General features: G+C 33.9%; 2 protein-coding genes across 6 annotated transcripts; one reads left to right on the top strand and one right to left on the bottom strand.

The window, feature by feature from the left end:
• Positions 1-43: 43 nt before the first annotated feature.
• Pfrx (6-phosphofructo-2-kinase/fructose-2,6-biphosphatase) lies at positions 44-12,919 on the bottom strand. 4 transcript variants are annotated; one of them, XM_081978662.1, is made up of 8 exons: positions 12,612-12,917; positions 5,591-5,716; positions 5,244-5,530; positions 4,921-5,187; positions 2,707-2,925; positions 2,413-2,647; positions 2,228-2,355; positions 44-433 (listed from the first exon to the last, which is right to left on the bottom strand). In XM_081978662.1, the coding sequence occupies exons 1-8, from the start codon at positions 12,808-12,810 to the stop codon at positions 365-367; spliced, it is 1,530 nt and encodes a 509-aa protein (XP_081834788.1). In that variant the 5' UTR covers positions 12,811-12,917; the 3' UTR covers positions 44-364. The 4 variants fall into 4 exon arrangements, with proteins under 4 accessions (XP_081834788.1, XP_081834790.1, XP_081834792.1 ...); XM_081978664.1 differs by lacking the exon at positions 12,612-12,917 and adding an exon at positions 8,838-9,334; XM_081978666.1 differs by lacking the exon at positions 12,612-12,917 and adding an exon at positions 5,770-5,971.
• A 395-nt stretch (positions 12,920-13,314) lies between these two features.
• SdhB (Succinate dehydrogenase, subunit B (iron-sulfur)) lies at positions 13,315-14,691 on the top strand. Of its 2 annotated transcripts, XM_081978681.1 has the most exons (6): positions 13,319-13,512; positions 13,570-13,871; positions 13,938-14,072; positions 14,127-14,301; positions 14,356-14,478; positions 14,532-14,691. In XM_081978681.1, exons 1-6 carry the CDS (start codon positions 13,462-13,464, stop codon positions 14,631-14,633), a joined length of 888 nt encoding a protein of 295 aa, XP_081834807.1. In that variant the 5' UTR covers positions 13,319-13,461; the 3' UTR covers positions 14,634-14,691. The 2 variants fall into 2 exon arrangements, with proteins under 2 accessions (XP_081834806.1, XP_081834807.1); XM_081978680.1 differs by having other exon boundaries at positions 13,315-13,871.
• Positions 14,692-15,203: the final 512 nt, after the last annotated feature.

Raw genomic sequence — 15,203 nt, forward strand, 5'->3', positions numbered from 1 at the left:
TACTGGCTCCGTAACTAAGCAAAGAAGAAAATAAGCAACCATGTTAAAAGGAAAAATATATTGTCTACTAAACCACTGCAACTTAAATAATAATTAACAACGTTCGCATTATTGAGATTAAATTAAAAAAACTAACACAATGGAAGAAAAGTAAAAAGCATTTTTTATACAACTTATAATAATGTTAGGTCGAATTTACTAATCACGAGTCAACAGTTATAACAATAATTAATAAAGTATAATAACTTAAATCATGATTAGATTGGTAGTAAAGTGTGTACGTAATGTAATACAATCACAATAAAGAGTAAATCGACAAATATCAAGTTTAGGCACCCTGTTCAGTCGCAACTGTCGTGTCTCCTCAGGTTGATGTATTATTGGATTTTAATTTGTTCTTGATTCGGAATTTTTCTTCTAGTTCACCGGGAACCTTAAAAACGTTAAATGTTATTTAAAGCATGTTAAATTTCGTTATGTTTATTAACTAATATTGCTAAAATAACCTAACAACATATTTCAATTTAGACAATCTTAGAAGCACCTGACTACATAAAAATACAATCTAATTATATTACTTATCAAAATGATTCTACGGCCTGTACTTACTGAGATAATTTAGATTTACTACGCAAACCATCAACTTGCAAGGATTAAAGCATAGGTAAGTTAGCACACAAAAACACTTTTAATGTAAATGTTAAAAGAACAAAATACTAGGAGAAAGTAGACTAAACTCGACGCTGAGTTGCACATAGTATTTATTCAGAATAAAAGTTTCATTTTACAGCCCCATATTAAATTAGTATTAATTATTATTAGTGATCGACTACAAACTAAAATGACACATAACAATGGCAATGAAGAATGCGTGTACAAGTATAGAGTAAAAAGCCTAAATTATCTTCAGTTAGCAAGTATTTTCAGCGGAAGTTGGGCCTGGTTCCTGAAAATAGTGCAATTGTTTATTTACAGCGTGCCCAAGCCGTAACCATTTGAAAGATAACCAAGTTAATAATTTACTGTGCATCAATATATCCATGTAAAGCTCGAATCAGCTAAGAAAAGGCCACAGGCGTCATCAAACGATGATGTCACGATCTCTGTACGTCTCGCTTTAAATATTGCTGCTCTCGTTACTTTCCAAGTTGTTGCAGCCAGTCAGTGGCGTGCTATTATTTTATCAGTAAAATGAAACATTTTCGTCGTTTTTAATAAAGAAAATAAAAGACAAAAAGTTTTTCAAAGGAATGGAAACTCCTTCTGCTTCTTTCTTCATAAATTGTAAGACGTTACTGACGATTTCACGGCTTTGGCTGTGTATGATAACACCTTTCTTTCCAACCTTTTTGAAAGACATTTTGACAAAATAACGTTTTTTATTCATAACACTATGTGAACTTCAACTGCGACCATCAACAATACAACCAAAACACCAGACTAAAACGGAACCTAACCTAACCCCCTAAGTCTCCCTGTCCGCCACTACATTTTTTTAAACTTGGCAACACCGTTTAGAGTGCCGGCTAGTAAAAGCATATAAAAAGGTCCAAATGTCCCTGGCCGCTGCCGCATCTGTTTTAATTGTGTCCAAGTAAAAACCGTACTACGTTGCCAAGTGGCTTTTTGACCGCTTAACAATATATTTTCGGGAATATTTTAATAGGACGCCTCTGATTATATCTAATGCGACGGCAACTGTAGAAGGAGAAAGAAATAGTTTTAAAAACTGCGTCATTGATGATGCGGTGGCCTTTTCTCATCTGATTCGAGCTCTAGTGTAGTGCTTTTGTTTGTTTAAGAAATAATGATTGATTGATGTTAATTATGCATAAATTTTTTACCTTACTTAGACAGTTACACTTCTTCTAAACTAAAATTATGATTTTCTAAAATTTTTCTGCAAACCCTTCCCCTCATCTATCAATTTTTGTCTTTACGTTTTTTGTTTTCATGGAAAACAAAATCTTTCAAATCATTATTTTCTAGTCAAAAGTGACGCTTTACATTAAAGCGCTTAAATTACAACAGTCTTTTAATTATAGTTTATAAAATAGGTTGTAGATTATCTGTTTTCACTGTCTTACTGTTTAAAAAGCCTCACAAAGTTAGTGCAGTTTGATTAGTAAACTACTGTAGTAGTATTAAATCTATTTTATACATTTTTATAATTTGTTAACCTATAAAACCACTACCAAATAGGATGTTACACAAAAAACTGACTTACCTTAGGTTTGGCACGGTGTGTATCGACGGCTTCAATAGGCAACTTAATGTGCTCAACCCGACAACCGTAAGCTACGGGAGTCAATTTGATTATCGTATGTAAGGGCACCTTCAAATAAGGCAATTCATCTGCAACCAAACACGACAAATTTAACAATCATTTTACACTTGATAAAAGTCACTAACCGGCCGATTTGTCCAGGAAATAAGCCAAAAGGCACCTCAAAACAGCCTGATGAGACACAACCAGCACATTCCCTTGCCTTTCCAATTCCATAATGACCGGTTCCAGCCGGGCTACCAAATCCTCGTAACTTTCCCCTCTCGGATATCTGTAGGCAAACTTGTTTTGGTCCCTGGACGCAAACTCGTCGGGGTAGTTTTCTTTGATTTCTTCGTAAGTCATTTCTTCGCAAACCCCCTAAAGAAACAGCTGGAATAACCTTCTAAATGGTTACACGAAGGAAGGTAAAGACTTACTGCGTCGATTTCGTTTAAGGCTTTCCATCGTTCTTGGGGTACGTCCAGACCGGAAACAGTTTGAATGGTACGTTTTAACCAAGAGGTCCATATCCGAAGACCTTCAATTTTTTGTTCGTGAATGTACGTAGCAAGAGCGTTTGCGTACAGTCGACCTCTGGCGCTTAAGTTTGAATCACCACCGATTCGTCCTATTAGATTGTGATCGCTTTCACCATGCTGGAAAAAATATTCTCTTAATTTAGCTCGATAAAAACCAGTAAATGTTAATTACACAGTTTTATGAAATAAAACGGCCCATACACTATACAATTAGTTGTACGACAAGTTGTACAACTCAGGTCGCTTCGACCGTCGAAACGATACCGTCGAAACGATAATTGCATAGTGTGTGATGCTGTCGTCCAACAAGTCGTACGACCCGGTCGAATCGTACGGTAGTTTGACTGGAGAAAAATTTATCGTACGACGGCGTTTGATATACGACAAATCGGACTCAATTCGACATAAACTTAAAAAAAGAACTTAAAACACTCGCAAATATGGAGACTAATACATTTTGGAATGAATTTATTGATCTCTATCGCGGGCAGGTTTGTTTGTGGGATGTGAAATTCAATGAATATGCCAATAAACATAAACTTTTTCCTATCTTTTCTTTTTCCTAACTTTTCTTTCATCATGAACTAAAGCGACCACTATTGCTGCTGTATTTGTTTTTGACAACGAACCGCGGCATGATGCTCTGTGTGCTACAGAAATTTAAAACGTACTGCAAATCTTTAAACCGATTGATGCCCAGATCGTTTGTGTTTGTGGCCAAAATCATGTGCAACTTGTCGCATCAATTGTCTGTTCAATCTATCGTACGACTTGTCGTACAACTAATTGTATAATGTATGGGCCGTTTAAGTCAAAGTCTCATAATATACAGGGTATTCCAAATGTTTCAAAACGGTCTATCCTTTTCCACTACAAAGATGGAATTTTGGAATATCACGTAAGGTTAAAAAATCTATTTCTTGATGGTCATTTCGAATCTTTAGTGCCTAGGTCTTCGCACCAGCGACATCCACCACCATTTTTTTCTAATGGTAAGGTAATGATTTTAATCAAACTTTTTGTTCTTTCAAAATTCCTTGGATCAGCAAATAAAGTTTTGCAAAGTTTTATTCAGGCAGTTTCAAGAAATCTGAGTTTAAACATTGAGCAAAGAACAACAGGTTTCATTGTTGACTAGAATACCTAATAACGTTAAATTAGAAGGTGAATTAGAGATGAGAAATGTATATGGTAGATGGAGATATGAGTTTTCGATCAGGGAATCTATTATTGAATATTTATCGTGTTTGGAGATGTGAACGTCTGCTGTCATCGTATCTGACCATCACGAGTTATGTTACTCATTCTCTTTTATGTAATTGAACCATTTTCTATTCAACTTGTAATGTAACTTGACAACATTATAAATGTTTGACACGAAATGTCAACCTATTTTGAAAGATCAAAAAGTCATGCCTAATCCACCTTCTAATTAGATATTAACAGGTTTTTTAGTCAACGATGAAACCTGTTGTTCTTTCTTCATAATTTAAACTCAGATTTATCAAAACTCGTTGAATAAAACTTTGTTAAACCTTAACTGCTGATTATAGAAATTTTGGTAGAACGTAAAAATTGATTAAAATCATATCTCAGGTCCTAAAAATTAGAAATGACCATCAAGAGATCGATTTTTTAACCTTAAGTGATATTTCAAAATTCCGTCTTTGTAACTTTAACCTTGTGGAAAAAGGTAGACCGTTTCGAAACATTTGAAATACCCTGTATAATGGACAATTACGTGACCCGGGTTTCGCCTTCAAAAGCCATCGTCAGACGTTTAACACTAACAAGAAAAGAAACGGACCCTGTATTGTTTGGATTACAATACAAGAAAATTTAAAAAACTTACATGGTTATATAAAATTAAAAAAATTAAAATCGCATCATTTGGTAGGCTCGATTTATCGGCTGAAAACCTCGTTTTCGCGATTACAGAAAATTAAGTTCCCAATTGCAAACACACTTCATTAATGCAAACAATGTTCATTAAGAGTCTTTTTAAACTGAAAAACACTAAAATTCAAAAAATAAACTGATTTAAACTGAACGTGTCCTTCGTGTTTATAAATCACGACTAATAATTTGAGTAGTCATAAAATCAGTACTTACCCTAGTTAAATAAATAGTTCTGGGCGTAATATGAATATTCATCAAATAGTACACAATCCTAGCTTGAACGTGTCCCTCGTGTTTATGAACCACAACTTTTTCTCCCGTATTGTAAATCTTCATAAACGAAACGTCCTTCTCCTTCTCTTCGTCCAAAGGCGAATACCTCTCTTGGTAGTGTTGGATTCTCTTCAAGAAATCATCCAGTACCGCCTCTTTATTCATGTTCGTGTAGTCGGGACTGCTAATTTTCACCTCCATGATATTCTACAAGTTTTCAGTTTGGTTTTGCACACATTTTAGTTTTGTAAGTGTTCACTAACCTGTTCGATTATCTGAGGATCGTCACATATCGACTCGACGTAAAATAGCTTAAAACCCATCTTATTGACCACGTATTCTTGTATGACTTTTCGCCGTTCTGCTGTCGAATTAGTAGCATCGAAAACCGCTACTTCACCACCATTTTCCAGCCATTGGCACACGTCTTTAAGGGCTTCGAGAGCACACTGAGCTCTGATGGCCATAGCTTCAGCATTGTCAGCTCTAAAGAAATCGTGGCTTTGGTAAGCTGTAGTGGCGTGACGTCTGTATTCACCCAAATTGAATACTACAAAAAAGAAATATGTATTAGGTTTGGTATAACGCTATTTAAAGGCATAACTATTACCTCTAGTGTTAATCCCTATCCAGTTCAGGTAACGAGACAATTTTTTAGAAATATAGGTTTTTCCCCTGGCGGGAAGTCCAACCATTGCAATCACATGAGGGCTGTTGACATAATTTGCTCGCTCTCCTGAAAAAGAAAACAACAATGCAAACTCCACTTTATAAACTGCACTGACAAACCTATTCTAATTGAAATAGCTCTTTTAAACGCAGGACCTTTGTTACTTCTTCTATCAGTCATGATTGTTTACGCGACACTACTGGTTTCTCTGCATATTTGGGCATGTAACTTTCACCAAAAAGCTGTAAACACACGTCATTTGTTCCAAATCAACAGCTGGAACTGTGCATTTAGTCATGCTTTCAGTTCGTTTTATTGACACATTGGTACGTTCAGTCGACATTATTCTACTACGCAAAATTTCAAAGTTTTTGAATTAAAAACAAACCACTCTGATTACATATCTTGATAATGTCCACAGCTTTAGAGCACAAACCTTCGGAAAGTTAAAACAAACCCAATAATCGGCCTTGATAATGATTGACGCATATTTTTAAATCTCACAGTTAACTTGCTTACAAAATAACGCAATGCGTAACTGATTAAAAGATTTGCGATTGCAACATCCTGTGACATTTTCCCAATTAATTTTTCAAGTTCAATTGTTAGAAAGTACTTTCCAGCAAGCCATTAAATTTTCATTACATAAGTTCAACGTAAAGACAATTTACTTTTGATTCTCCGGCTAACTACACAATTACTTTCCTGCTGGCAAAATCTGGATTGGATTGACCGTTGCTGAACCCATCCAGTGCTAACCAATTTTATTTAATTGGAAATAATTTGCAGTTTAGTGACCGTTTTTTTACCAATTTTTAAACGCATAGTTTAGCTGTGAATTGTTCCTGAGCTTTATTTTAACGGTTATCAAAAAATCAGTATGAATAACTACAAAACTCAAACAAACCAACTTTGGTAAGCTTGCTTGGTAAATTAAATACGTAATTGTCTCTCACTAGCAAAATCTGGATTTAACAGGGACCATGATGATTCCAGACCCCTATCTAGTACGAAGCAATTTTGTTTAATTGAAAATAGTCTGCGGTCGACGATTTTCCAACCTGTCTGCGTCACAGGTTAACGTAATACGCAATCCTGGAACGGTCAAAACAGTACAAGCCCGAAATAACCAACTTTTATCCAAAGTTAACATGATTATTCCGCAAGGTGGACTCGATGTTAGTTGCCAAGTAGTTTAATTGGTTGAATATTATTTAGCATAAACAATATACGGATAAATAGGCTTGATTATAACGCTCAAGACATAAAAATCGAACCTTATCGATTTAGCTATATCTGCAGACTAAAAAATGAAATGAACGCGTGACCAGTACTAAAATTAGCTTTATCAGTACTTGTCATTAATTATTAAGTGTTGCCCCTCCACCATTTGATCGAGCTTGTTGCACTCATAAACTCAGCTTGAATAGCATTTAATTAAATTACATACTTGACTTAGCAATTAATTGGAATATTTATCGGTGAAACATAAATCACGTAGGTGATGATTTATTTAGTTGGCAAACATTACAAGCTTTACTACCAGAACTTCAGCAATGTAAAAAATTCAACAATATTGTTCTAAAAAACTATATTCTTGAAGTACGTATTTCGATATTGCACGAAAACAAGGTAAATATAAATTAGTTGGACACGCATACGTACATGTTTTCAAACAAAGGATAAACTACAAAAAACTTTCAATTTGATCAACAAATTGCTTGCGGAAAATAATTTGGAGCTATATTAGCTTTCGTCTAACAAAACACTAACACTAAGGTTGTCATTGTTTAAGTATTCAGCACTCTGGCAGTTTCTTTATCTTCTTCTGCGAATAAAAGTACTTACGATATTTTTTACGCTTATCAAAAGTTTATTATTCATAACCAAACCATTTCAGAGATAATAATAACAGACTAATATAATAATTGTTTAGAAGAATTCCAGATCTCATCAGCATTAATCACTTCCTGCATCCAAGAATCATCAACTGGTCAATTTTGTAGTGTCAAAAAAAATTAAATTTAAAGGAGGAAATGTTTTTAATTAACCAAACCTGAGATAAAAAAAGATAGCACGTTGCTATGCTACATTGCGGTTAGGCTCAGTGTTACTTAACAAAGAATAATTACATTAAAAAAACCATTACTAACAATTATGAAGTTGTGTGAACAATAATTGGTTTAGTACCACAGTTGTATTTTTTTCTTTTCGACATCGAGATTTACCCAAAACTGTTTTATTAAATTAAATTAAAATCCAACTTCTTAATTAGATGCACATTAACAGAGAAGCCAGTATTTTTTAGGCAAATATAACATAAAATTAGTTCTGTTTGGCACAAAAATGTGAACTTCACGGCTCAGAGATTCTTACTTAAAAAATAGCGGTCGTTGCCAGAAATTTTGCAAACAGCGTATTTAATAAATGCACTGTCTTAACGTTCAAGATAGGAATTTATAACAATTGTTGCATAACGACACTGCTCTTTTAGATCAAAACAAAACTGATATTTTGCATTATTTGTGGTTGAAAGTTTCGTTCCACTTCAAATCACGTGCTTTAAATTTGATTGAAAAAGCGTAAAAACTCTTCAAGTCGCCGTACTTATAAATCTCCAAGGTGCTAAAATATGTGAATATTTCCGGAATGACAATAGTTTTAGATTTGATTAAAGTGTGCCACACGTTTTGTGATAATACACTTGAATTGAAAAAAATCAATCAGGATAATCAGGGCAACCAATAATAGCCAATATTGTGTAGGTTTTTAGGCTTTGACGTAACTCTTCATATCGATAGTACTCTCTGCTTATCTATGGTAAATAACCAACAAAAACCGGATAACAACCCTATGAAAGTTGTAAAAAAAGCAAACACTTTTAGTGGGTTTCATAACCAATTCTTTGAAATAAACTAATTGAAAAGGGTGGCTCCTGAAGAGGGATACCACTCAAGTGCAGTAGATATTTTAATGAAGTTCTGTCGTCCGGATTTTTGATCAGTGCCTAGCTAAAGCTATTATTAACATCAAAATGTACTAGGTTTGTTGCACTTTTGTGGAATCAGTCAAGGTTAATAAAATTGATCACGACCTACTTAAAACCTTATCAGCAACGAATTTGAGATTTTAAGTAAATATTAAGTAATCACGTTGCAGCAGTCTTGTGAGCAATTTTTACACTCACCAATACGAATGGACATAAGCCTGGTGGTTCGGTAACTTCTGCCATCTGTGGTGACTGAAATTCCTCTGGAGGGAGCTAAAGGACCGTTGCTACTAGGCCCGTTACTTCGCATTTCTGTAACCTAACCACACAAGATTCTGCACACGCCTAGTTTTGGCCGCAAACGAGTTTGTTTGATTCAATTCTGACCGCTGAATTTTTGGATAAAACTTTACCCACACAACGACACTCCACACACACAAAAAATCGAACTGAAATCGATTTTTTTTTCTAAACGTATTAATAGTAACCGAATTAAGCTGGGCGCGGAGCTAAAAGTAAACTGGAGTTTTGCGATCCTATTCGTTTTGTTATCATGTGGCCCGGCAGTGTCGCCGGTTCAACTTTAGTATTCACTGGTTATTTACGGCGACTATAAATTTCATTAACACTTATATTTATGTAAATTCGGTTATAACGCGCGGAAAAAAAGGTACAATACCATACTATGCTTGATCAGCAATACACTGCAGTGCGGCTGTCGCTAGCAACAACTAATTTCAGTTTGACAAAAATGTTTAACTTTGTTTACGTAACTTTGGTTTATAGCAGGAGTGTTATCGGTATTTAATAAACATAATTAAGAAAAATTATTGATAACCTATGATAATAGTCTGTACATGTTAATTAGCAACATGTTCATATTTAAGGAAGCTGCTGCTTTTTCCTTAATTGTAAATTTGAGAAGGATAGAGAAGGTATATTTTTTAAAGTTTGCTACCCTGATCCAATGGTGACCATTAATATGTCAATCAATAATGAATTGAACAGCAGAAGAAAAATTGATAGATACCACTTGACACGTGATTAGTCGAATTCCCATATGCATTGTTCAATAAAAATATAAAACTTTGATATAATTAGACCAGATAGAAATTTTCAGTTGGACAAACTGAAAGTAATTATGCTATAAATTACAAACTAAAACGACAACTTAACATGACAACACGATTAAAGCCAAACTATCACAATTTTAATTACAGATCCCAACTATTAAAAAAACAAATGGAAGTGGAAATGTTGATGATTCAACACAAATCCTATTAAGGAGATCGATAATAATTCCTCACATTTCAAGCATGAACAATTTTGGTTTACAATTGAGTTCCATATAAAAATTCTGTAACCATTTTTGAAAATTATGTAGCTCTTTTCCACACAAGAACAAAGCGCTACATAACAACTGCCTTGAATTACATAGTTTGGTATCAATATCTAGTAGGTTTTTAATTAAGTTTGATTTTAGCTAAATATCAGTGCAACAGGTTTAAGTATTGCTGAGTAAGTTATTGTTCTACTTTTACTGGCTTTTAATAATAGTTCTTTTATTCGAATATTGCATAGATATGACATCTAATAATTTATTGCAACATTTTTTAATTTATGTATCTAAACTATCATTTAGCTTATTTGACAACAAGTTTGTCAATGTTTGACGATATGAATAGTCCTTGTTTACCGCTATTATATAGAATTTAACCAATTATTATCTACATTTTTCCTAATAAAGTTACACTTTAGTAGTGTAGTAACATGAGTTTACATTTAGCACATACATTTTTTTTTACTAATAAAATTATTTAAGTTTGTCAATTATGCAAATTACAATGTAGGGTTAAATACTTACATGCCAAAAATCAACAATTTAGTGTGTTATATTGACTTATATGGCAGTAATAAATTTTTATTGAACAATAGACTCAAAGACTGTTATTTGTTTTTCGACCTCTAGGTAATAGACTTTTGCTTAGAAGGGCAGGTTTCAGTAAGTTTTTTTCTGTTAAATAAAATATACAATAACCTCATATTTCATTCTTTGCTTTTGTTCTTATGTTACATTGCTGACACACACTAAATGTATTCTGGCTAAAGTAAACAGTAACTTGAACTTTTTTAATGTCTTAACAATCAAAGTAAGTGATGCGCTAAACAAAAAAGCCAGTCAAATGCTGTTACTTCTCATGTAGCTAAATTCGCTGAATTAAAATGTAATACTAGAGTAAAAACTTACTACAAGGACAACTCCTAAACATTTCGTGCTTTTAAATGACAATTACTTGGCATTTTATACTTTTGATACAATGGCAAATGTTTTTAGGAATAATCTCCTCTATAACAAGCCAATTTATTAAAAATTGCCTAGGATACACTTGAAATTAAAAATTGATAGTCAAATTGTGGAGGTTATTTAAATGTTGCGTAATATTGCTCCTCGTTCACTTCCAGTTGACCAATAAAAATGTTACGTTACAGACAAGCACGTGCTCTCAGTCTCGAATAGTTTACAGAAGATTGGTTAACTCATGTATGCTTGGCTTATTGGGCCAAACCAAGAAGAAAATCATGAGCTCCCTCACGTATGTACTTTTGATCTACGTGACACGTGACATACAACTGGCTGCTTTATTTCCTTTAAAGCAATTAAAGATATAATAGTGTTAGTTATAAAAACCAAAACTGCAACATAGAGGGCAAATAGATTAAAATAGCAACTTTAAAACAAGGGCCACTAAAAGCATGTTACTGGAAATAGTAATGTAATTAGATACCTACAGACGTCAATTTCATTGTGCTTTACTTTTATGGGGCTTGTAGATCAAGTGCATGATAAAATGCAAGGGCCTTGGAAATGTAAAAAAATTCTTTCAAGTTCACCCAGAATGATGAAATAAACCTTGCTGGGCACCTTGCAATGTGATAGCTTTTCGCAGACACGATAATGCTCCATTAAATCATTATTGTACTAGTTCAAGCTAAACACTCAGACTTTTTGAAATTGAATTGTTTATAGTATATTAGCTTGACATTATCTAAACTTACTACGATAATTTAGTAAATTTTACACTAACTCAGTATTGTTAGTTACTGGATATTTAATTGCATGATAAAAAATTTTAAAAAATACTATACTTATTTAAAACTTAAGGTTTTTTCAAGTTACTGATAAACAAATATTTAGGTATAGTTTTTAAAAGTGAGTGAAACGAGTTACAACTATTTTGGTACTATTCTAGAAAAAATGTTTGATAAAAATGCAGTAGACATGATAAACTATTTTACAGGACTAAATATGAATGAATCCCAAAAAATATAAATATATTTTTGGCACAAACTAAATAACAGTTCATTTGTTGACAATTCTGCTAAAACAAATTACTTGACCATAATATTATTTCCACCAGCATGAAATCTAAATCTACATAAAAACAACATTTGTGTGTCTCTGAATGATTATGTTATATGATTGTATTAAAAAATTCTGAAGTTAGACTAACTTCTCAACTGATTGGTTGCTTAAAGGAAATATGAAAATTAATAGTACTTGCATCACTTGATATGTGAATGAATAGTCACCAATTTACAAACAGTCTCCTTTTAAAACTGTTATATTATTATTATAATTATTAGGCTCCTAATTAAGGCACTACTAAAATCAATTATTTATCTGGAACTTTCAAGTACACTGGACAAAACAAAACTCATTAAAATGTAGTTGCTCCTCCAGTTTTGGCATGTACCCACAAGTATAAATGCACTTGAGTCAAAGTCCTAAGTAAAATCTCATGTCTACTTATAAATTGAGCCTCAAAAAGAGCTAAGAACTCATGTAAGAAGTTCACTACATAAACTAGCAACTAGCTAATCCAGAACATTTTTAAGAAAGATTTTCAAGTTAATAAAGCAATGACAGCTGGAATTTTGTTAATAATGTTACTCCACTTTCAATCAACTTACCTCGGATTGGAAAAGGTTTGGTCTGCACAGTTTCTGTATTTGGTGGTAGCAGCCTTTTGGTCTCAGGCGACATCACACTGGGACATGCCTTCACCTCATCACTGCGACAGTGCTTCACGCTGTTCACGTTTCTGGACCCTTTAAAGGTTCCATTTCGGACCCTTAAAGATCCGCTCAAAATATCTAAACCGCTGCTCATCCTTTCGATCTCTCGTGGAAAGCTCAAAGCAAACACGAGCAGGATACTGACTGTGACTGACTGAAAATAGAAAATACACAAGTTCGTGGTCGATTCGACCTTGAATTGTAATAATCAACTGACAGATGAGATGGTACACAAATGAATGATTGACATTGACAAAGGTACCATAAATGACGTGAAAACTGTCTTAGATGTCAATGAATTTATTTTGACAGTCCACGTTTACGTCTTTCGATTTTGATGTTGTCAGCTCTACTTCACAAAATGACCAGAGCTTGTTCTTGAAAGTGATAATGTAGTGAAAGAAAATCTTGGAAGCAGCTAGAAGATTTAAATCAAAATTTATTTTTTTGCTCCTTGCACTTGTTTGACTTAAAACTAGTAGAAAGTAGTTGAAACTGATGTGTGTTGGCAACGCTGTAAATTATTTCTGATGAACATCCAATAATGTCATTTTACTGTCAATTGTCGTTCACTTATTTGTCATAGAAAAGGACATATTTTTGTTTGGTGTTGTTGTCTTTTTCACCTTGTCGCTGTCAGTGAATAGCATAAGGTTTAAAATTTTAAAAATCTATTTATTTTGATTTTCTTCGGCTCTAAATTACCTGTTAAAAAGGCTTGTTGCTAATTAGAGAGTTTATAGAAATGTCGAAGGAAATGCAGCTTTTCAAACTGTTCAGAGGCGGTTTAGTCCAGGTATTTTTTTTCAATTACATAACACTTAACATTTTAACATTTGTTAAATCTGTTCAGGTGCGACTTATTAGTACCACAGCCACCCCGGCAGCAGCTGCCGCTGAACCTCAGCAGCAAAAGCCACCAAAGATCAAAACTTTTTCAATTTACCGCTGGAACCCTGACAAGCCCCAGGAGAAACCTTATATGCAAGAATATAAAGTAGATTTAAGTCAATGTGGTCCTATGATACTGGATGCTCTTATTAAGATTAAAAATGAAGTTGATCCTACTTTGACTTTTAGGAGGTCATGTCGAGAAGGTATTTGTGGTTCATGTTCCATGAACATTGGAGGTGTTAACACTTTAGCTTGCATCAGGTTAGTTGAGTACTTTAGCATTACAATTTATGTTCTCTGATTTTAATTTACCATTTTTTTTTGTAGCAAAATTGATACTAATCTCAGTAAAAACACAAAGATCTACCCTCTCCCACATATGTATGTTGTTAAGGACTTAGTTCCAGACATGACCAACTTCTATAATCAGTATAAGTCCATTGAACCTTGGTTGCAGAGAAGGTTAGTCCCTCAACAAGCATTGTAATCATTCCTATTATTTTTTTCTTTACATAGTGATGTACCTAAAGGAAGTAAATCTGGTGAAGTCCAACAATATCTACAAAGCGTGGATGATCGAGCAAAATTAGATGGTTTGTATGAGTGCATTTTGTGTGCTTGTTGTTCAACTTCTTGCCCCAGTTACTGGTGGAATGGTGATAAGTACTTAGGACCTGCAGTACTCATGCAGGCAAGTCCTAAAGTGGTGCTAACTTTACAGTTAACTTATCTACTAATTAAATAGGCTTACCGTTGGATTATCGACTCTAGAGATGATGCTGCTGCCAAGCGGTTAGATAAAATGCGTGACCCGTTCTCCGTTTTTCGTTGCCACACCATAATGAATTGCACCAGAACTTGTCCTAAAGTAAGGCCACCAGACTTTGGTAATCCAGTTTGTTAATTCGTTTTTTTTTCTAGGGTTTGAACCCAGGTAGGGCAATTGCAGAGATTAAAAAGTTGCTGGGCGGTGTTGCCACAAAGCCTACTCCTCAACTAGACCCTGTAGCATTGCATAAGTGAATTTGTTGTTTGTTATTGAATTCAAATGGCACTGAATAAAGTAATTGTTTTTCTGAAAGTATTACCATCTGAAAATATAGAATAATATGTAGGAATGAAATTAGAGTTATTTATTGCAAGGATTAATTCAACTTACTTTAAATAAATTCTTAAGTATACTTTGATTTCAATGTCAAAAGAAATGCAGGTTTTCAATCTGTTTAGAGGCGGTTTTGTCCAGGTAATTTTTTTCAATAACATAACACTTAGCTATTAATATTAAATTCCTTTGAATCTGTGTTAAATTTGTCCACACCACCCCTGAAGCAGCTACCGCTGAACCTCAGCAACAAAAACCACCAAAGATCAAGACTTTCACTTTATCGCTGGAATATATCCCTCATCCATTGAAATTACAGTGCAATTTTCACTTGATTACAGCGACAATTCCACTCATGTACAAAAAATGCCATATATACGTCATCAAAACACGGTTTGCTATCGGCTAATAAGGAAGGAAGAGAGTTTGCTAGCGGATAAAAAAATCGGATAAATTTTGCTGTTGATTTCATCGTTTCCACGGATTTTCAC

This window comes from Ips typographus, linkage group LG4, assembly GCF_016097725.1.
Source record: "Ips typographus isolate SLU linkage group LG4, UJ_Ityp_2.0, whole genome shotgun sequence".
Taxonomy (NCBI): domain Eukaryota; kingdom Metazoa; phylum Arthropoda; class Insecta; order Coleoptera; family Curculionidae; genus Ips; species Ips typographus.

Excerpts from the sequence above, each read along its gene's own strand:
- SdhB (XM_081978680.1), top strand. The coding sequence starts at position 13,462 with ATGTCGAAGGAAATGCAGCTTTTCAAACTGTTCAGAGGCGGTTTAGTC. Across the intron at positions 14,073-14,126 it reads GAACCTTGGTTGCAGAGAAG|TGATGTACCTAAAGGAAGTA; the intron begins GTTAGTCCCTCA and ends TTCTTTACATAG. Across the intron at positions 14,479-14,531 it reads GCACCAGAACTTGTCCTAAA|GGTTTGAACCCAGGTAGGGC; the intron begins GTAAGGCCACCA and ends TTTTTTTTCTAG.
- Pfrx (XM_081978662.1), bottom strand. The coding sequence starts at position 12,810 with ATGAGCAGCGGTTTAGATATTTTGAGCGGATCTTTAAGGGTCCGAAAT. Across the intron at positions 5,717-12,611 it reads CAAACCTTTTCCAATCCGAG|GAGAGCGAGCAAATTATGTC; the intron begins GTAAGTTGATTG and ends TTTCTTTTTCAG. Across the intron at positions 5,531-5,590 it reads GATAGGGATTAACACTAGAG|TATTCAATTTGGGTGAATAC; the intron begins GTAATAGTTATG and ends TCTTTTTTGTAG.